The following is a 22,544-nucleotide window of genomic DNA, read 5'->3' as shown; positions in this document are numbered from 1 at the left end:
GACAGAAGCTGCTTCATCTGGATTCACAAATATGGTCTCCTTGTCATAGGGATAATTTAGGCCGAGTTGATCTGATTTCTAGTTGAGGAATCTATGTTGATTGTTACTTATCCCTTTGTTACTTTGTAGATTTTTATTTATTTATTTATTTTAACCTATTGTAAAAAGAAGCACAATTGACAGAATGCCTTCAGGGTTTGTTTCCTTTGAATTCTGTTGCTGCTTTGCCAGTCAGTGACAGTCTACCATGGGATTTCTTGGATTGCATGACTTAAAGACATTAGCTATTGAGATGTTTCCAAATTGCATAATATGTAATTTGATTCAGTTTCATCATTGGGTAATAATGTAAACAATCTCAATGAAGTTCTGGTGGTGATTCTTTAAAAAGAAAACCTCTCAGTTTGGCTTTTTCTGCTATGAAGTTAGATGTTTAAACGTGATATTACTTAAATGTACTGTTTTATATTATTTTTAAATAAATCCTAGTGTTCATTGGTATCAAAAGCTTCTTCTTCTATATTTCATTTTCCAGTTTGTCAAATTTGCCAACATTGAGGAAGACACACCTTCATATCACAGACGCTATGACTTCTTTGTGTCTCGATTCAGTGCCATGTGTCATTCATGTGACCATGATCCAGAAACACAAACTGAGTAAGTGCTATAACTTATGTACTGTTAAGAATTGTCTGTAAAGGCTTTATTGTTGTATTTATAGTGGAATCATTCATTCTGTGGGGAAAAAAATGAAATTGACTTCTTAAGTACTGAAAATCTTAGATAGAACTCAGAATATTTAGGTGAAATTTTACTTGATTAATGCCTGCTGAATTGCATGGATTCTCTCCAGAAGGTCAGTACTTGTTACTGTAAATGCATGTGAGTTGCATAACTCATTTGAGAAATCGGTAGGACTACTTATGAGAATAGAATAGCATATTATGAGTCTGTTATTTGAGATTTTTTTAAATTGAGTTTTATTAGATGTCTGTCATGTGATACTGCTATATGAAACTGAAATGCCGTTGTGAATTTGTATTAATTTTTTTTTTATATATTATGTAAGCACCACCATGTTTTTAACTTCAGCTCCCCCTAGTGGTTCTTCTCTTTATGTGAAACATTTGTCTGTATTTAACTGAATAATTTTCATCACTGTTTTACTCATTTATTTCCATGCATTAAGTTGTTCAATCATAGAAAGTCCGTATACTTTATCAGGGAATATTATGACAGGACAAGGGACAAGTTTCAAACTAGAAAAATATAGGTTTAGATTAGGTATAAGCAAGTAATCTCCCTACAAGGGTGATGAAGCACTGGAACAGATTGCCCAGAGAAGCTGTCCCAGCCAGGCTGGATGTGACTTTAAGCAACCTGACCTAGTAGATGGCAACCGTGCCCACAACAGGGAGTGTTGGAGCTACGTGGTCTTTTCAACACAAACCATTCTATGATTCTGTGATTCTTAAGCAGGTGTCACTGGTGAAGCTGCTGCATTATGCAACTACCTTTTAACAATATATTTCTTTCAGTGTGTTTATTTGCCTCAGGCTGATGGTTACGTAATATTATATTCATAAATGCTTTTATGAGTTCTTCATGGCTGTAGTTTCTTTTATTAAGGTTTACTGTAAGCAAAATAAATATTAAAGTACTTAACGTAAAACATTGTGTAACAGGTTAATATACAAAGCACAATTCAGGATTTATTATTTTAGTATTTCTTCTACCTTCATTTCCCCTCATAAGAGAGGTAATTTTAATAATGATCCTGAGCATGGGATGCATTAAGAGTGTATCTCTATTTTATTTGTCATGTGTTATATGCCACTCAAAAGGATACCCCAAAGTAACATACATCAAAGGAGCTGTTATTATTGGGGTAAGAGAACAGTGTTAGTGTTCAGATTTGTACGTTATCAGTCTACGTTGTCACCTGTGCTTCAGTTTGCAGTGTTGATGTACACTTAGGAAGGAATTTTATCCTAGTGATGTAAGGCTGCACACATCCTTGATTTAAATGTAATCTCTGCTTTAATAGCTTAATAAACCTTTCCTTTATGGGTTAAATTCATTGCTGCAAGCCATCAAAACTTACATCTTTTTTTTTAGACCTCCCGTTCAACTGAAGGAACGTAAGATTAGTGCTGCTAATGCTCTATTACACAGAAGTACATATATACTGTGAGAGTGAAAGTGTTTTTACTTAGAATAGCCACATATGTAGCAATACTTTCACATCATCATAATTTAAATGCATTTCTTTTGAAAGATAAATTTAAAACAAGACCTCTTCCTTTGTTAAAAAAAAATCGTTCTTGGAGCTGTCATATCAAATTTGCTGTAAGTACGGGAGTAACAAATGACACTTGATTCCAGATAACAATTCGCAATGCAGGTATCACAAGTAGCTAGTGCATTTGATAGGGCCTAGAGCATAATTCAGCTTATCCTAAAATAGACATGTGATAGACATGTGTAGCTGCAGTTTGCCTGCATAGCTTGATGTTCCACTGAACTTACTGACTGGAATGCGAACAGGAGTTTAAATCTCATCTGTGTTTTTGGTCAAATAATGGAGATTTCTGAGCCTGAGAGCAGACCTCACCCCATAAGTGATATTTCCCTTTCAGCAGGGAGTCTACAGGCAAACCAGTGTATCAATGAAATCTGATGTGAAGAGATAATAGTTAAAAATCAGAGATTCTGAGAAAAAGTGTTGCTGCGTTTTAAACACTAAATTCAAATCCAAGCTATTTGTAGGTGACAGGAGTTGCCTGTGAAAAATCTTTCAGTGATGGGATTTTGGAAATTCTCTGTCTTGAATGACAGTCTTCGATTCTTAATATTGAAATCTTAATATTGGGTACTGCACTGTAGTTGTACTAGAGGATCAGAAAGTACTTTGATCATTGTTTGTATATCCCCCTCCTTCTTAGGTTTATATGTAAAGGTTATTAAAGTTGTATTTAAAGTCTAGAATGATAACTGCTATTGGATCCTGTTTGAATGCATGTAGCATTGTTCAGAAATAGATTTAAAAGAGAGGACTACATTGTTTGCTATTTAGAACTCGATATCTGGAAAAGAGCACTGAGTTGCTGTACATTCATTGTTCATGTTCTTATTGTTAAAAATAATGAAAGTAGCTAATAGCTAGACTAAGTTTATTTAAAAAAAAACTTACATTAAATTTTCTTTTTTAGTTTATCAGCCACAATTAATTTAGCTAAAGCAGTTTTAGAACAAAAGCAGTGGCTCCTTTGTTGTGTCAGGCTTAATTTGACAGAAATATCTTTTTGTGTGCTTTCCATGTTGTTCATCTTCCACAAATCTTGAAAGACTTACTGTTAATCCACAGCCTTAACTGCAATGCTTAAAGACTTAATTGTCTTTGTTGCTCCAGCTGAGCTGTGCTAATTTCACATGTTTTTTCTACACTGGAATAGGTTAAGTTTGCAACTGTTGGATACTAAATTCCATAGAGTTTATCAAGGTTTTTATCCAGTAATTTCCAAATTACTATTTTTGAGAACCCAATGAAATTCCATACTGCATGATTGCTGTTGCATAATACCTAGACAACCATGCTGGAAAGTGCTCTGCTTATCCTATTTCATAATTCCATTTCTTCTTTCCTTAGGATCCGAATTGCTGGAATCAGGGGCATTCAGGGAGTGGTTCGTAAAACAGTTAATGATGAACTCCGAGCAACTATATGGGAACCTCAGCACATGGATAAGATAGTACCATCTCTGCTGTTTAATATGCAGAAGATAGAGGATGTTGACAGGTAATTTTATTTCTGGTTACTAGTAAGTTTCAGTTTTTACGATACTGATCTTTTTCTTGCAGGTGGAAATCAGTAGCTTATTAGCCAAGGGTTCTTGAAACAGAAGAGCTTTTCCTACCTGCTGCTAATATTTTTGTCTTTTCAACCCCCTGCATTTTGTTTGTTCACTGTTAAAGAAGTTGTACATCCATGTTTACTCCTTATTACAAAAAAAAATTAACAAATATGTTGAATGCAGAGATTATTAAGCACATGCTTGTAGGTAACGCAGACTTCAATAGTTCTATTTATTAAAATTTGAAGGTTCAATTCCTGCTTAGTCCTCCCTGCCCTGTCTGCAGCCATTCTTAAAGAAAAGAGAGAAAATTTTTACTTTTTCTGCCCCTAATATCTCCTGGGCGTATTTACCAGCCAAGCTGGCATTCAGAAAAGATGTATGTGATAACTAATGTTGAGGATATGCTGTTTAACTTATAACAGAAATATCACTTTTTTTTTTGTCCATGTATATACATTCATCTCCTAAGACTATAAGGTATAGAAGATGGTTATTGATAGCACTGAAAACTCCTTATATGAAAACCTACATCAGTTGTGTGGAAAAGCTTAAATGTTTGCATCACATTCAGTCCTAGCTGCTTCAAAACTTGTCTGGTAGACACAGCAGGCATCCAACGACAGCATGCTTTTTCATGCTTTTGTGTGACACTCAGCTTTCACAATCATTCAGTTTTCTCTCTTTTTTTTTTTTCTTTTTCTTTTTATACCTCAGTTTTACTTCTTTTATTCCTAACTGTTAGTACATGGCTCTTCTATTATGTAAATTTTCAAACTCAGTGGCTGAGATCATTTATTATCTATCTGTGTGTGCTTTATGTATGTACTGCATTGTCACTAAGGGCTCACCAAGTACACACAGAAGTATCCTCTTGGGTTTTAAATCTGAGGAGACAACTGAATGAGAGCCAAAGGTTTCTGAACCTGCTCTCTGAGGATGTTTTAGCTTTTGCTTGCTCTCACAGTGTTTCTAGATGCTCTTTCCTTAATTACCCCTTACAGTTCCCCCAAGCATATATTTACCTTTATGCAACCAAGTTAACTACTGACTAAAGTAGGATTTGGATCGACCACATAAAGCAGATCAGTTTAGATGTGCTACAGGATTCATTTTTATCATTTATTGAGCAATGCAGCATTGGTGGCAGAAAAACAAATCTGTCATAAGGCAACTTTTAATTATCTGAACTGGCTTCTTCAATTTTTTTCCTATAGTAAACATTCAATAGAAGAAAAGACTCGTGAATTTCCTTGTGGCAAATAGGGGCTTTATGATACAAATATGATAGAAAAGCTGAATACAGTATTTATAAATTGTTGATCTTCTGGCCTTAAATGATGTTAGAGAATGTCTTATTTTGTCTTATATGAAACATTATATTTTGTGGAGAACAAATAGAGGCTTCTTGAAGAGTAAGAAACATACTGTTTTGGCAGATGGAGTGGAAGCATGGTAAGGAAGGAGAAATTGTAGAAAATACCCCTACCCCTACCAAAGAAAACAACTGTGGTAAAGTTGAAGCAACCATATGTAGGCTCTACCTTTAAGAGCAGCGTAATTTTTATTTCTGAAATCCTGAATACGGATCAGAAGATATGCTTTGCTGTGCATACTTTCTGTATAGTATAAACCTGAGAGATTCTTCTCTCCCTTTAAAGATTTTCTAGAAGATTCAGAACAAGTAGGGAAGGTATGTATCAAATAGAGAAATTAAAGATTATTTTCAATTATTTTGTAAATTATCATTCAAGATATCTGTAAAATTGGAAGTGTCGACCTTAATTAAGGCAAAAAGGTATTGGTACTTCTTAAAGACTTAAGTTTGAATATATCCATAATGTTTGTGGAACTTCTTCAGCTTCTTCCCATAATCTCTTCTAAGCAAGAATCTGAGCAGTGCTTCTTGGTTCATAACTTATTTTTATTGCATTTTAAGTAGATTTCTTCCAGGTTTATGAACTGCGTGTGTTCTTCTCCTTGTTATCTTACCCCATCCCACTTTCGGTAATACTCTTTTCTAGGAAGTCTGTGTCAAAAAACTAATAGGACTGATTCTCTTATGCAGTCATTTGTATCTTTGCTCTGAGGAGGATGACTGTATGGCTATCCCATAGTAGGAAATAAAAAAATAAAAAAAGAAATTAAGATGCACAGCGGCCATATAAAGCTGCAGGTTACTGTTATTCTAATTGTTGTGCTTTCATAAAACTACTTCACATTACTTAACTAATACGGTGCCTGGGATTTTCTTACTATTAAAATCCAACAAGCTAGCAACACTGTTATGGCTTTTAGAAAATGTGATGTTACCAGATGCTACAAGGTTTTCATATTATGTCTTTTAAATCTCAATAACCTTGAAATACTAGAAGAGTTTTTCCTATTAGAATATCTGTAGAGGGTACAGGTACCATGAGCTCATTTGACTTGGGGCATTTCTGTATTCAACCTTTTCCAGTGCTGTAAAGCTGAGGTTTTACGATACTGAAGATTTAACACTACATACATTGATACCTGATGTTTAATGAATGTTGTTTTAAACATTTAATGCACAAGCTTGCACTGCAGAACAGAACTATATTTAAGAATTCAGTGCATTGATTTCTGTACTCTTAAATCTCCTATTGCTTGGATGTGTAGTTTTTAAGGTAGGTGAGTGAATTACTCCCATTTTTAACATGTTTTATGGAGAACAGAAAAAAAAACCTTCCTACCTATAGGTACAGTATTTCTTGAGAAGTAATACTGCACCTTAGTGGGAGCTGCTTTCTTTTTTTTGTAAATCTCTCTTTTTCTCAACTGCTTAATTTAAATAAAATGTCATTAACAGCCGAATGGTATGATGTGTGATGTTCTTGAACTCAGAATAGCTTTCAGTTGCCTTTAATTTGTTGAAGTTTCTCTGAGTTTTGAAAAGGGCAGATGGATGGTGAAAGAAACAAGAAACAAAAATAAAAATAATTAAAAGCATGAGTCAAAAAATGGAGTATGACAGACTGGATGCATTTCTGGAAAGATTCAACCTTTTTCTGCTTATGGTGTCAGCATTGACTTCAGTTTTTGCAGCATGAGGCTTCAAAATTCACTTGAAGAATTTGAGCCCCAGCTGGTTTTATTTTTAGAGCATGGTTTCCCTGGTTTTGCTTCTCGTGTCTGTAATTATCTCCTCAATTTAGTATTTTTACTGTCCCTCTACTACATTGATATAGTCAACCTGATTCACAGTCACAAAGAGAAAAGAAATAATTGCAAATGACAGTATTTGAAGTTAAAAAAAAAAACTGTTAATAATACAAAACATTCAAACTTTTTCACTGTGTTATTCACTGAGTCATAAGTTAAAACTTACATATAAAATACTGCTGATATTTGCTGATTTTAATTCATTGGAAGATATTGCAGTGGCTGAAGAAATGGCAGATGTGGCTTGGGGAGCTCTTCCCACTCATAGCTTTTTTCTCTCCCTCATATAACATCAGGATTTTTTATCGTTCTTTGCTATCAATAATACACTTCTATAACTGAAATAAACATAGTGTTTGTATTATTAGTGCACTGTAATGCTGGAACGAGCTGTATCTGGCATGGGGCAGCCCTGGCCTCTCCGCGGGGGCCCTGCAGCCCTTAGCCAGTACTGGGGCACAGGGTCCCAGCACTGCTCACTGTGGTAATTAGTCACCTTCTAATTGATTGTCCCCTTGCTTCTACATAATCTGGTTAAAGGTAACTGTGTGAGTGACAATTTTCTAATTAGTTTGAACAGATATTTATTTTTCTATAACTTGCAAGCCATCTGTTTTTGCAGAAATATTGTTTTATTGAATGCTCGTCCACAGTATTGATTCAGAGGTGGGTAGGTGAATGAGATCATTAGTCTGAACAAAAGAACTAACTGCACAACTCTTTATGATTTCATGGCCTCTGTTCCATTTTTTTCTAGGAAGCAATAGTTCAAACCAGATGCAGTGGATAACAAGTCACAATTCCTGGATGTTTGTTTTCAGCTTCATACATATTTACTGTTATGGTGCACGGTGCTGAGTACATATATGAAGGATCTGTGCAGTTCTCGTATTAGTTAAAATGTTTGATTGTTTAGAGTTCTGTTTTGATGTATAGTTGATATACACTTCTTGCCCGGGTCAGCGAATTGGCAGTCAATAAGTGTTGTAATGAATATTGTAAAGCCAATTGCATACGCAGTATGGGAGGTGAATGTTATTCCGTAGTAACTTGAATGTTATTTTGTTTTATTTTAGCAGAACTGGCCCTCCATCCTCTCCTACAGGAGGAGAGAAAGAGGAAAATCCTGCTTTGCTAGCGGAGAACTGTTTCAGAGAACTATTAGGAAGAGCAACCTATGGAAATATGAATAATGCTGTCAGACCTGTTTTTGCGTAAGTTGGAAAATTGTGGAAGATCTTAAGAGATTTTTTTATTTCATCCTTACATTCAATTCTTTGCTTCTTTTCAGCATTTAGGATTTGGCTCAGTTATTAAAATTTAATGGAAAAAAATTAATTTTTGGATGTAACTTAAAACTGCACCTTTCACCTCTGTTAGTGTCCTCAAATTAGACATTCACTCAGGACACTGTAAGCACCATAGTACATCTTGGTGATGAGGAGAGCTGCCCGCTCCTGGCAGATTTTCAGGATAACCACTTTTTATGGGAATATCTACTTTTAGATGGTCTAATTCTTGCTACAGACTCTGATTTGATTCATACACTGAAAGACTTTTAAGCTACTGAAAGCCTTTTTCAAGTTACTACTATTAAGCACAAACAGGAATTCAAAAAGAAAATGGGGAAGATCACTTCCTTAATGAGGAAGCTTTTGCAGCCACTTGTTATTTGCCCAAAGGGATTAAATGTGAAGCACCATGGTACTATCCTACTTTCCATGTGCATCCATTGTGCAAATCTGATGCACGAATTGCCAGTTACCAGGATTTTAGCATGGGTTTGCAATGTTGAATAGATTAGACGGATCCAGAGGCGTACAGAAATGTACGGAAAACAGACATCTTCCCAAGTATAACAAGTTATATCCTATTCATTCCATTATATGCCATTCTTCTGACAAATTACCTGTGCAAGTGTTTTGAGTAATGTCAAAAGGATGGTGTTAGGTATTCACTCTGAAAGCACAGTGCGTGAGATTTTGATGTACACGCCTGTACAAGCTTCAGTTCTGCTTTCTAAACATCGGTGTCAACTTATCATTTTGTACTATGAGGATTGCTTTCATTAGTTACAGTTAACGTGGATGAATTCAGGGCCTGCTAGTGTCTCTTGGTCCGCAATGTAATAATTTGCACCAGTTTTTCTGCTGTTGCTTTTAATTTGAGACACCCAGTACTGCGCATTGCTTACATACAAGTGGTCTTAATGGAAGGACGTTTATGGTGTTTCTTACTCCAGTGTTAAAATGCTTTGAAATTTTACTTAGATATTCTGTATTGAAAGAACTGTGATGGATGGGGGAAGGAATGAAGCAAGTTTTGACACGATTTTAATAAAATGAAATGTACCATGCTGAAAATGTAGTTGGCTGTGCTTTAAGAAATCAAAAAAACAACATTGAATACACTGCCTGTTTTATGGCAAGTAAATTATATCATTATATCTAAACATTTCTTCTTGTTTGACAAATATGTTGTCCATTCAGCTATTACATAAAGTATTAACTTAGGCTGTCATCGTCCCAGTTCAGTCTTTCCATTAGTTCAGTAACCAGAAGCGGCTAATGTCTTTCCCTTTCTGGAGAAAGATAACTAAATGTCTTGCTTTGAAAGGAAAGGCTTTTAAAAAACTTTGTATGAGATGTAGTTGATCGTAATCTGCCTGACTTTATCTCTGAGGCAGGCAAAGAGAAACTATCACGGGCAACAGAACAGATGTTAACCTGAAAGATTACAGGATCAGTAACAAACTGAAGAAGATAGTGGAGAATATGATTTTGTATTTTGTAAGGCAATAAGAAAATAGATTAGCTGAAATAAGCTATCACATAAATGATGGGCTGTACTAGAAATATATTGGGGTGAAAGTAGACATGGATAAGTGTATTCTGAGCTACGAAGTCTTGAAGGTTTTTGAAGAGGTAGTTTTGTTTGTCTTTCGACCTCGTGGTAGTATTAAGTATGTTTGTATATTTGAAATGTGCACGAGAGAGACCATCCCCTACAAGTTCTCTGATTTAAGATTTAATAATGCAAATATGCTGTTTTCTTTAAACCTTAATACTGTAGCGATTTCTATTAGGGAAATTTAAATGGCAATACATTTTCCAAGATCACCATTAGGCTGGAAGGTAACCTAGAGCATGAGAGCATTCTTTTAAGCCATCTGGTTTAATCAACCTTGAAAGAGACTCATGCTCTTCTGGATCACAGTGTTGGTAGAAGCTTGACAATGAGTTAATTGAAACTTCCAAATTTGTATAAAATAAGTTGCAGCATCCTGTCATATCTCTTGTGTACTGAGCGCTGACTTTTTCGTCTGTATTCTTTCACGTTTGTTATTCTGAGGTATCTTTAGGCATTACTATGTTCTTTGGGAAAGTTCAAATTAGGATACGTATTTAGAAACATTGCTTAAAATCATTTTTTTTTAAGAAAGATATTTTTTGTTTATTTGTTTAACAACAATCTCTGTCCTTATTTCAACCCACGAGCTTTGTATTTTCACCCCCTGTGCTTTTGAAGAAGGGGAATGAGAGAGCAGAAATGTGATGCTTAGCTGCCTGTTACCATTAAACTACTACAATTGTGTAGAATATCATAATTTCAAATCCTTTATTTTTTGTTCACAGGCATTTAGACCATCATAAGCTGTGGGATCCCAATGAATTTGCTGTTTCTTGCTTCAAAATCATCATGTATTCTATACAGGTAGGTATTTTCTGAGATTTTTTTCCTCACATACACATGCTGAGCACATGAAGTAGTTAAGGGTTCATGATAATTAACCATGATAGTACTAGACGGTAGATTATGTCAGTAAATCCATAAAGTCCATTTCTGTAATTCCTTAAACTTATACTTTTTAAATAATGACCAAATTGCTCTTTATGATAAGAGGTTATTTGATATGTATTTTCAATGAATGTGAACTTGGTGAAGAAGAAGGTTTTTATGGAGTTCTCAAATGGTTGATTGCTCAGCAAGCTACAGATCAAGGAATAGTATAGCTGTACTGCTCTGACGTTGTGCTTGATAAAGAAATCTCTCAAGTTAGTAAGCATAGCTGTACAGTTTTTACAACCCAGGAAACAAACTTCATATCAAGTAGTGCTGCATTTATTTGTTTTCCAATGGGCAACTTCTCTTGTTTGTTGCCAAGTGAACAAAGTCTATTTCATGGATTTTGTCAAGCACTGACATCTACAAGTTAAAGTTAGAAAATTCTAGCTTTGCAGAAGAAAGCCGAGTATTGTCACTGATTGTATCAATTATGCATTTATGTAAGACCAGCTGAAATCCTTGAACTGCAATTAGCTGGCTTGAGTACCATATCCTACATACAATCATAGAATCACCAAGGTTGGTAGAGACCTACAAGATCATCCAGTCCAACCATCCACCCATCACCAATAGTTCTCACTAAACCATGTCCATCAACACAACGTCCAAACATTCTTTGAACATCTCCAGGGTCAGTGACTCCACAGCCTCACTGGGCAGCCCATTCCACTGCCTGACCACTCTTTTGGAGCAGTAGTATTTTCTGATGTCCAGCCCTAATCTCCCCTGGCATAGCTTGAAGCCATTGGCTCTAGTCCTGTTCTTGTAGATATTCCAAAGTATTTTGAAACTGTAAACTTCTATGTACTGAGCTGGATGGACCTGCTGACTTCATCTGTTTTCATTATTTAAAATCCAGATTTAATCATGAATTGGTTGAAATTAAAAAATGAAAAAGTTGAAAAGGAATGTTGTAAAATAGGAAGTTAACTATAGCTGAGTGGTATATAAACATGTTCTTATTAAAGTCATAGGTAAAGCTGATATTTCCTTTTTTTTACTAGGCACAATATTCTCATCATGTAATACAAGAAATTCTTGGACACCTTGATGCCTGCAAGAAAGATTCACCACGAGTCCGTGCTGGCATTATTCAGGTTCTTTTGGAAGCAGTAGCAATAGCTGCTAAAGGATCAATAGGTAAGTTTTACTCAATTAATGGCATCAGATCAGAGGATAGCTATGAGATTGTTTTGTTTTTCTTTAGTTTTCAGACTGAGGGAGAAGATTTATTTTAAGGAGGCTTTTACAATTAGTCAAATATAGTTACTTTCACATTCAGTTAGTTATGGATGTGTGATCTTTTGCTTAAAAAAAAAGCTTAGGTTTATTTTTATGGCTTTGTGAAAAGTAGGAATTTCTTCTTGGTAAGAAGTCATGAAGTCTGGGAGAGAGAAGTCAAGAGAACTGTTTCTTTCTCATACATCCTCTGTGAGAGGACTAGCAGGTAATACAGGACTCGGGTGGAATAATCTCTGGGAAATTTTACCTTAGTAACAATGAACAGCTGAAGTAAGGTGGATTTAGGCAATTTAAGTTAGTGTATTTCCCTGAAATAAGAGTTCTTTTTAAGTTATGTGCACACACTTAATCTGCCATTCTTATTCTTGTCATTGATGTTCTTGTTGAAACATTACTACTGTGCTTCATGAGCTTGTGTCTAAGCCTGTTCTTTCTCTTGTTTATGTAAGACTGACTTACCTGCAAAAGTAGACGGTGAAACCTTTTATCATATCATGAAAAGAGCTCATTTGTTGATCCAGTGCACGGAACTGGATTTGAATAGCAGGATTTGGAAAAACTGAAATTCGGGAACAAGTGCTTGCAGTTTAACCTGTTATTGACTGCATTTCAGCAGGCACTCATTTATTTATTATTTAAATATAAAACTTGTGTGGAAGGTTGACTGTCAAACAGTCAAGCATCCCCTCAGCCCAGCCACTCGTTCACTTTTTTCCCAGGACAGGGAGAGAATAAAAGGTAGGTGAGAAGTCGCATGAATCAAAAACAATTTAATAAGTAAAGCAAAAACTACAAGCACAAAGAAAATGAACTTATTCATTACCTCCCATCTGCAGGGAGGTGTTTACCCACATCCTGTGCTATCTGCATTTTGCAAATGCAGCACCATGCCATCTGCCATGCAGAAAAGTTAACTTAATCCCATCTGGATCCAGTACAGCTTGATAATGTATATACATACCTGATTGCATTTCTTGGTTATAAAATAATCTCCACAATGTGGTGGTATATGCATGCTTCATGAGTTTATTTCTACATAGGCTGTCTCCTTCAAACACTGAATTTCACTTACTCTTTTCAACTTAACTTGATTTTTTCTTAAAAGCATGTGAAAGGTCTAGTTTTTCTTTCCTTAAGGTATCTTTCTTTTGACAAGTACAGTCATTTATGTGTTGTTTCCAGGTCCAACAGTTCTGGAGGTTTTTAACACCTTATTGAAGCACTTGCGTATCAGTGTTGACTTTGAGTTGGGTGATAGACGCAGCTCAGCAGGAAGTGCCACGTTCAGCACAAGTTCCAAGGAGAGTGATGAGAGGATTGTCCAGAATGCTATTATTCAAACAATTGGTGAGTAATGACAGTAGCAAAGACTCACTTAAAATCCCTCTAACAGCCTTTTTCTCAGTGAGATGCTACAAAAATGGAGCTTAAATTGAAAACCAATAATGGTGAGTGGTATTTCTGACAATACTTCCAAATCATAGGCTTATTTTGCAGATCTGGCTTCTGAAAGACTGTTCTTTGTATTGTTGACTGAGCAGATATTGAATAAGGTCAATGAAAGCTAAAATGAATGTGGACTTGCAATAAGTATATTGGTTTTGTGTATTCCTTGAAACACAAACATCATTCCACACCTTTCCTACAGCACTGTTGTTAGTACTTTCATGAAAATAATCCAGCAAGCTGTGTACAGTAATGTGTTTTCAAAGGTAACACTGGAAAGCTCATAGAAACCAGTGTTTAAATGTAGCAGCTACAGTGACACCCAGTGGCCAGTTGTAGTACCATGATTTAATTGTGGTACCTTTGAGACTCATAATCATAGAACGTTTCAGACTAGAGGCGACCTTAAAGATCCCCTAGTTCGTACTCCCCTTCCCAGTCACTATATCAAGCTGCCCAGGATCTCATTCAGCCTGGCCTTGAATGCCTCCAGAGATGAGGCATCCACAACCTCCTTGGGCAGCCTGTTCCAGCACCTCCACCTAGGCATAGAGCCATTGACAACAACCCTCTGACTACAACCATCCAATCCAACTGATTCTTAACTGTCTAATAATAGAACCTTCAAATCCATTTATCTCCATTTTTTAGTTAAGAATGTGGTGCTGGGACCGTGTCAAATGCCTAGAATAGCTTTTCTCTGTACTGTAGTGATAATAGAGTTACTCAGGTTGGAAAAGACTTCAAAGATCATCAAGTCCAACTGCAACCTAACCATGGTGCCCTAACTCTAACAACCTTCTGCTAAATCATATCTCTGAGCATTTATGTGATAGGTATATACATATAAATATATCTATGCTAGACATATATATATATATATATATATATATATATACACACACACGTACATAAATATATATTGTGAATTTATGATGCCCTTTTGCATTCACCTCTTTAAGTAACTTCAAATCTCCTTACTAGTCTGTATTTTCGCTTATTCTGTGAAGCTGTCTGGAGCAATAGCAGATACGTAGTAGACTATTTCTGACCATTACAGTAAAACTTCAAGTTAATGTTGAAATGTATATACATTTTATATATATACATATATATGCATGTATGTGTATGTATCAAAAAGTGTTTTTAATTCTATGAAAGTTTTGTTTACATTACTGCACAGCAGTAGTCGCTAAGTAAAGAAAGAGTTACAAAATAGTTGTATACCTCTAAGATTTGTTAGTAAACTTATAGTAGTGATCTGTGAAGAGACAAAAGCAGTGACACTGATCCACAAGAAACACAGTTCCTCAAAAGCTTCAAGTAAGAGATTTCACATACTTAACTTTCAATTATGTTTAAGAGAGAGAAATTAGGAAGTATTGAGGTTCAAAAAAAGCTGAGTGCCACAAAGAGATTTACTGTGCCAATAAGCAGAAATGAACTCATGGCTGTTATGCCCTAAAGCAAATCAGATATGCCCAAATAGAATAAACATTTTATTAGTCTATTTTGACATTGGTAATTTATTCCTTAGGTTAATAAGGCTGTATTTCTCCTTCCCTTTGTGCATTCATTGTGTTTCTATTTAGGATTTTTTGGAAGCAATCTACCAGATTACCAGAGATCAGAAATTATGATGTTCATTATGGGAAAAGTACCTGTTTTTGGAGCAACTTCACAGTCACTGGATACAAGTCACCTTGGGTTAGTATGAATTCCTACCCAAAGTCTCAGTAGGAGATACATATACAGAAAATGCTATACAGAAAAAAGGCAACAAAACATTTCTGCTTTCCGTATCTCTACAGATATTTCTGAAATTAACTTATTTATTGACTTAATTACATAACTTCTAATATGTTTTTTTCTGAGTGAGGGAAATTGAACTTAGATCGGTATTTAAAGTACCTGTAAAAAGTAAAGTGTAACTTGCACAGTTTTTGCTTCTTTGCATTCTCTATAAGCTGTTTTCATATTAATAAATTACAGAAATGAGTGAATTTGCTTCATTTTAGATTTTGGGTTTTTTAAGTTAAAAAAAAAGAAAAAAGCTATAAGTGGGCAGATTCCTGTTATAAACCTATAATTAAATGACTGCCATACTACTTGGTCTCTGCTACACAAGACATTCAGTGACTACAATATATAGCCAGTGTTATAGCCAGTGAAGGTGGAAGTTTTCACTGCTATGTAGGGGCCAACTTGCAAAGGGGCTTTTTCTTTCCTTTAGAGCACAAATTGTTTTGGACATCAAGAAAGTGGATCTTTTTTCATTTCATTGAAAGACTGTCTTTGAATAAAGCAATATACTCCCAACTACTGTTTTATTTTGTAAGATCTTGCATCCAAAACACAATGTGGCTATGTACTTTTAGGTATTTAACTTGTTTTAGCACCAACAGGTGGAAAAGGAGAAGAGATGAAGAACAGGCTAAGTGATGTTATTTGTGGCTCGTTGTGATCTGAGAAATCAATTCTTTGAGTTTCTTGTGCAGATTTTGCAGGTTACTTTTTTTTAATGGCCTCAATTACATTTCAATTCAGAAGTCATTTGTAACATTGATTCCTATGAAAATAAAGTCAGGCATACACCAGTTGAACGCTTCATGTACAAGGAAATTTTAAAATGGGATGTGAAGGTTTGTGTCTAGTTCACATTTATCATCTACTGCTTTTTCAGTGGTACGTGCTTATTTTTTATGCTTTGCTATAAATGTCCTTTTCAACAGCACTTATTACACATTATTAGGAGATAGTTGCTCCTTATTTGTGGTCATACCACATCCCTTTAATGACTACAATATTCAGTTACTAAAAATAATGTTGCAGATGATGCGTAATATTTTGAAGATATGCTAAGAAATTAATTTTCTATGTTTTTCCAATTGTAGGGATTTGGGAACTAGAAGAATTCAGATCATGTTATTGAGGTCATTACTTATGGTAAGCCTTCTCTATTTGGTGTATTATAAGCATGCAGTATTTCGTTTCATGTGCACACTTACACATAGAGATACTTCAGTTTTATGGAATTTAATGTGTGTTTGTATTAAATAGATCTGGGGATCTACTCAGTAAAATTGTGACAACGTGTTCCCAGCTTAGGTTGCAAATAAATTAGTAAATATCTCTTAGAGCACATCAGTGAGTATCAGATACAATTAGATCTGCAGATCCAGAAGAAAGTCGGACAGTAGTTTGAGTTGATTGGTTGAGATATCAGCGGTAGCAACATCAAGGTGAAATCGCTTTCACCCATTACATTAGGCTATAATTCATAGAATGGCTAATAATATTTGAAGTGTGAGAATGGATGCATATCTGCATGGTGTTAGTCACAGGCATTGTTTTTAATTTCTTAGTGTTTCCCAAGATATCTGTATATAATTATTTGATCATGATTATGTTTTTCAAATGTAAAATTTCTACGGGTATTTCAAAATTATCAGTGACACCTTTGAAGTATTTTATGAAGTGCTAAGATAAAGTAAAACACTTCCTAGCTTAAAGGGACAACTTACTTGTAGTTGCAAAGCACGTTTCTGTGGCTATCATTGATGCAATTACAGTATTTCAGCCACTAGTTCTTTTTGCATTGTCAGTGGTGAACAGCATACGTCAATGTTTTTATTTAATTCATGTAGAGCTAAACAGTGCTATATTCTGACTCTGGTGTTAGGTGGCATTATCTTAGAGATTTAGTTCTTTTAGCTTATTTTTCAAAGAGTCAGTCTGAGGAACTACATTTAGAATGTAGTTATCAGGAACTTCCCAAATGCTGATTTTAACTGTAATATTGGCACTATGTGTCTTGGAAATTATGTTATTGTGTTGTTTGCAAAAAGACTGATAAATATAAATATGTTATTTTAACATATGTTAATTATGTTATATAAATATAAAAAAATAATTTGCTTACACAGCCTTATTTTGTCTTCGTAATATAAATGCCACAATTAACTTGGTTTATTCAGTGAAAACAAGGTATGTTCTGCTAGTTAGATTCAGTAGTAGGTAGTGTAAGGCTTTTGCTTGTAGAATCCTGGCTTCTGCAGAAGATGAAAACTGTTTAGTGTCTAAAATAGGTGAAATAGAATAAAGAACAGTTTTATCACTAAAGCAGAAGAATGCCTTATGCCTGCATTGCCATGAAATTTGTGTTGTTAGGCAAATCACTTAAAATGCTATTTGCAGATCAGAGTAGGATATCCTGGATTTTGGCTTGCAGAAGAGCTGAATAGTTACAGTTACAATATAATTACAGATAGAAAGGACCTCGAGGGGTCGTCTTGCAGGCTGTCTTTATTATGGATAGAATCTGCTCTGCCTAAACTATTCCTGACAGTGTTTATCTCCCTTGTCTTTAACAATTTTCATTCACGTTGGTGTGGAACTTATTCAGTTTGGGTTGTTACATAGCCTGTAGGTAGGCAATGGGAGGTCCAGATGTTGCATGTAGAAGATACTGAATACATTCAATGCTGAATTTTGTTTCAAATATTCTTTGAGATGCAAAAACTAAATCCCATCACTGCACAGATATATGAAAGTGAATGTTTTGATATTTAATGAATTACTCAGACATTGATAAATATTGCCAAAAAGTGTAGGAAGGAATTTTGTATTCAGAGCAAAGCTTTTATTTAGGTATATGTATGGTGTGAACTGCACACATATTAAATGATTAGAATTCACTGAAATCGTGCCCGTGATGTGTTCTGAACTGAGAACAATGTGATCATATATTCAATAGAAAAGAATATAACTTCATATCATCTTGCATACACACAGGCAGAAAAAGTTGTGTAGGCAATTCGAAACTGTCACTCCATTAAGTATGTTCACTTTTATTTACAGTATTACTGTCTGTACAATTAGTAATTTCCCATTTTAATGAAGATAGAATAGATTCTTTCCTGTGGCACAGATAATGCCTTCATGCTCCTTTGCAAACCAAATTCCTACCTACTTACTGTGCTGTAGGAATAGTGCTTGCACACAAATAAAAGCTGTACTGCTATAGAATAAAAATAATGAAGGTGAACTTATGTCTTAAACATATGATTGCTTTTAATATGATAAGGCTTTTGATTACTTTGTACCCCCCCATTCTCTCAACATCTTATGCTTGGCAGTTTTAGTTTAAGATGTGCATGCATCTTTCACACCTGCTCACTCTCTTATTTTTCCCTTCACATGAGTATACTAGCTACCATATATGAGCATCTCGCAGCTTGAAATGGTTAAGTCTCTGCAAAAATTCTAACCTCCTTCATTTTGTCCAGTGCAGCTTCTCACAGGATGGTTATTTTTTATGAATTTAATAAATAAATAAATCCATGATTTTCCTTTTGTAAGTATGGTAAAGATGGGAAATACCACTTTAAAATGGATTAGAGTGTTCATTTGCGCATGACTATTAAAATCCTTTCAAATACATAATTACGTTAGGAAGTTTCAAAACTGATACAATATTTTCATCTGAATCCACTTCTTAGAGACCAGGAAAACCCTGCTGAAACATTACTGACAGCTCTTAGTAATTCTCACAGTGCACTGTGTTCAACTGTAAACAGGTGACTTCAGGATACAAAGCAATGACAATAACTAACGCGCTCCCTGCTCCGTTTCTGGACCCATTATTGTCTCCTTCACTAATGGAGGACTCTGAGCTAAGGCAGCTGGTCTTGGAAATACTGCATAATCTCATTGATCGGCATGACAACAGAGCAAAACTCAGAGGGATACGGTAATTCTTTCATGTTTTCAGTCACCCAATTTCAGTCCTAGTTTAGTATATGAATGATGTGCTTGTTTTAAATATTTTTTCCAAATATTAAATGCTAATGTATTGTTTTGATAAGTGTCCACTGCCCTCTATTGTTTATTGATGGAAAGAGTTTAACAGATGAGACTCAATGCATGATACGTGACCATTCCAGTATCTTCAGTTTTAACTAATCTTGTAGCTGACTATCTCCTTCTGGGGGACAGAATTTGGTATTTTATATAGAGGAAGGAAAACCTATAGCATTCATAATTGTGTTCATAGTTCAGCTTCTTCATTTGAAATTTGAATTTGTTGTTAGCCTAAAATGGAAATTGCTTCCAAATTTGCTTGCCTAGTTCATACATGTCTTGCTGTCTTCCCATTTCAACTTTTTTGTGAAGCGTTATCTTGGTTTCTGTTGTAGAATAATACCAGATGTTTCTGATCTAAAGATAAAACGGGACAAAATTTCAAGGCAAGATGTGAGCTTCATGAAAAAGGTAATAGAATGAAAAAGTTAACTTTTCCATCTATAGTAAAGTAACTGAACCAGTATCTTTGTTTCTTTTGTTTCTCTTCTGTAGCTGTGTTTTTTTTGTTTGTTTGTTTTTGTTTTTGTTTTTTTTACAGCACATTGCAAAGATCAGTGATTTTAATTTGCATGACAGTATTGTCAATGTTCAGTGTTACAGGTTCTTGAGAGATGGCACCATGAAATAAAGTTTTCATTTATCTTTTTGGTGAAGATCCTTGCATACGTGAAATTAGACAAGTGCACATCTTGTGCAGTAGGGCAGTAGGGTTTGTGGAGTCTCCTTCTCTGCAGATATTCGAGATCCATCCGGATGCCTACCCGTACTGCTTACTGTAGGGAACCTACAGTAGCAGAGGATTGGACTTGATAATCTCTAGAGGTCCCTTTCAACCCCTACAATTGTGTGATATTTGCAAACAAAAAAAAGCACAACTTCCTGAAGTGAGTGGAAGCGATCTATAGAAATGTTTATCACCATCAGCTGTCTAAGATTAAACATTCTTGTTTCACAGCTAACCTATGTTGCTTTGCTTTTGACTCCTGTAAACTATGAATTAGAAGATGCACTGATTTTCCAGAGAGAAATTTTTTATTGTCAAATTAAGTTTTTGATGTTGTTGAGCATTAGTTAACGTTCTCTAAAAGTTTATTAACTTTTGAATGACCATGTGGAGATCCTAAGGGAATTATTTATAGAACTTTGGAATTTCAGTACTTAAAATAATGTGGAATTAATCTAGACATGGATGCCAAGTTCTTTTCTTCTCTGTCCACCTTCTTAAAGCCAGGATACTTTTTTTTCCCTGCTATTTAAGGATGCTGTTGATAACCATTTGTCATAATTAGGGAACTGTTGAATTTATGGCATTTTAGTAGTCATATAGAAATATTCCACAGGAATGTGCGGAAGAACTTCTTTACAGTGAGGGTGACAGAGCCCTGGAACAGGCTGCCCAGGGAGGTGCTGGAGTCTCCTTCTCTGGAGATATTCAAGACCTGCCTGGATGCCTACCTTTGCAACGTGGTGTAGGGAGCCTGCTTTGGCAGGGGGGTTGGACTCGATGATCTCTAGAGGTCCCTTCCAACCCCTACAATTCTGTGATTCTGTGATTCATATGAACTGTAAGGTCCAAAAATGCATTTGGTTTCATACAACGCCTTTCTTTACCAGTGAAATGAATTATTTCATTACTTGTTTCATTATTCATTCATTTATTAGGTATATTTATTACTCATTTCATTATATTCGAAATATACCATATCCATTATAGAGCTAACCTTCATTGTGGTTATTTCATAATAGCTCTGATAATAGCTCTGCTTCCCTCCTTTTTGAATTGAACACTGAACACATAGCACTGTTAGCCTCTTGAGTGTTCTTGAACTATAAATTTAATTTTAGTAGTATAAAAAAGACTTTGAAAATCTTCAGTGTTCAAGTGAATCCATTCTTCTTGAAGAGCATATATTAAAAGTCAATTGCCCTCCTCCTTCTGAAGCTGAAGTAGTACTTTCAGAGATAAAGCATCAGTCCTTAGATAGTGAAAACCAGCTGTGTCACATGTTATAAACCTCTGTCGTCTACAGATTAAGAATGCTTGTAGTGTCAAACCGCCTTCCAGAAAAATTTATTTCTTTGCTATTCAGGAAGACTTTCTTAATGCACAACTGTAGAATGGCGTTATTCTATTTGTAGTAGACTAATTGTATTCTTAGTGATCTTAATGTATTTTGTGTGTGTGTATATGTTTAGATATGCTTTTTCTAATTTATTTATTTATATATTTATTTATTTATTTTTGCTAAATCTCAGATCAAAGATCCAAGTTAAACTTTAAGTCAGGAGTTGGGCTACAGTACATTGACCCTTTCTAAAGGAATTTTAATACTCATTTTTTCTTTCTATCTTTTGTAGCACGGGCAGCAGTTATACAGACACATCTACTTAGGCTGTAAAGAAGAAGACAATGTCCAAAAGAACTTTGAGCTGCTGTATACATCTCTAGCTCTTATTACAATTGAACTAGCTAATGAAGAAGTGGTTATTGATCTTATTCGATTAGCTATTGCTCTCCAGGTATGAGTCTGAATCACTGTCGAGTTCACTGGTTTGTAGTTCATATTTGTGAAGTTGGATGTGAGTACTTTGATGATGTACTTTTGATGTACTATGATGATACTTTTGTTTGAATATTGATATTTAAATTGGAAATCACATAATTCAGTTCTAACACGATCAGTCCTATAAGCAAATATAGTCTGTGTATAAAATTTATTAATTTTTTAGACAATCTAAAAAACTAATAGCAATGATAATAAACATTATGTAATTTCCATTATAATGTTCTATCTGGGACTCTTGAAGGTGATTTTTCAAATACTGTTCATAATTTTCCGGATCCACAAGTGGAAATTGTTAAGGCAGAAAGGCTACTAGTTATTGCCCTGTACACTCTTTTTGAGAAAGTTGAGTAGATTTTATTCTTTTCAGAGGAGTTGCGTTCTACAAACTCTTTTATTTCAGAATAAAATTCACCTAACTCAGAGTGAGCTAAAAGGCTAGGGTGAGGGGGAAGATATTAAATTCTGTGTCATATTAGGTAGTAATGTTAGCTGATGTATGGTAAGTACTGCTAACTTCCAGGTGTTTGAGACAACAACC

At 35.1% G+C, this 22,544-nt stretch overlaps 1 protein-coding gene across 19 annotated transcripts in view; it reads left to right on the top strand.

The window, feature by feature from the left end:
- EFR3A (EFR3 homolog A) overlaps nucleotides 1-22,544 on the top strand; it is a 66,353-nt gene that overhangs the window by 28,592 nt on the left and 15,217 nt on the right. For 13 of the 19 annotated variants that reach the window (XM_085536968.1, XM_085536974.1, XM_085536967.1 and 10 more), the window contains 11 exons: nucleotides 536-657; nucleotides 3,650-3,799; nucleotides 8,117-8,254; nucleotides 10,676-10,754; nucleotides 11,891-12,026; nucleotides 13,311-13,475; nucleotides 15,167-15,281; nucleotides 16,469-16,520; nucleotides 19,154-19,326; nucleotides 19,772-19,847; nucleotides 21,798-21,959. In XM_085536968.1, coding sequence (XP_085393094.1) covers nucleotides 536-657; nucleotides 3,650-3,799; nucleotides 8,117-8,254; nucleotides 10,676-10,754; nucleotides 11,891-12,026; nucleotides 13,311-13,475; nucleotides 15,167-15,281; nucleotides 16,469-16,520; nucleotides 19,154-19,326; nucleotides 19,772-19,847; nucleotides 21,798-21,959 — 1,368 coding nt within the window. The remainder of the gene's footprint in view (nucleotides 1-535; nucleotides 658-3,649; nucleotides 3,800-8,116; nucleotides 8,255-10,675; nucleotides 10,755-11,890; nucleotides 12,027-13,310; nucleotides 13,476-15,166; nucleotides 15,282-16,468; nucleotides 16,521-19,153; nucleotides 19,327-19,771; nucleotides 19,848-21,797; nucleotides 21,960-22,544) is intronic. The other 6 variants (XM_085536970.1, XM_085536969.1, XM_085536971.1 and 3 more) reach the window with 1 other exon arrangement.

Source organism: Coturnix japonica, chromosome 2, assembly GCF_054131305.1.
Source record: "Coturnix japonica strain WE chromosome 2, WE-NBRP24, whole genome shotgun sequence".
Taxonomy (NCBI): domain Eukaryota; kingdom Metazoa; phylum Chordata; class Aves; order Galliformes; family Phasianidae; genus Coturnix; species Coturnix japonica.
This window is presented reverse-complemented; position numbering and strand designations above follow the sequence as displayed.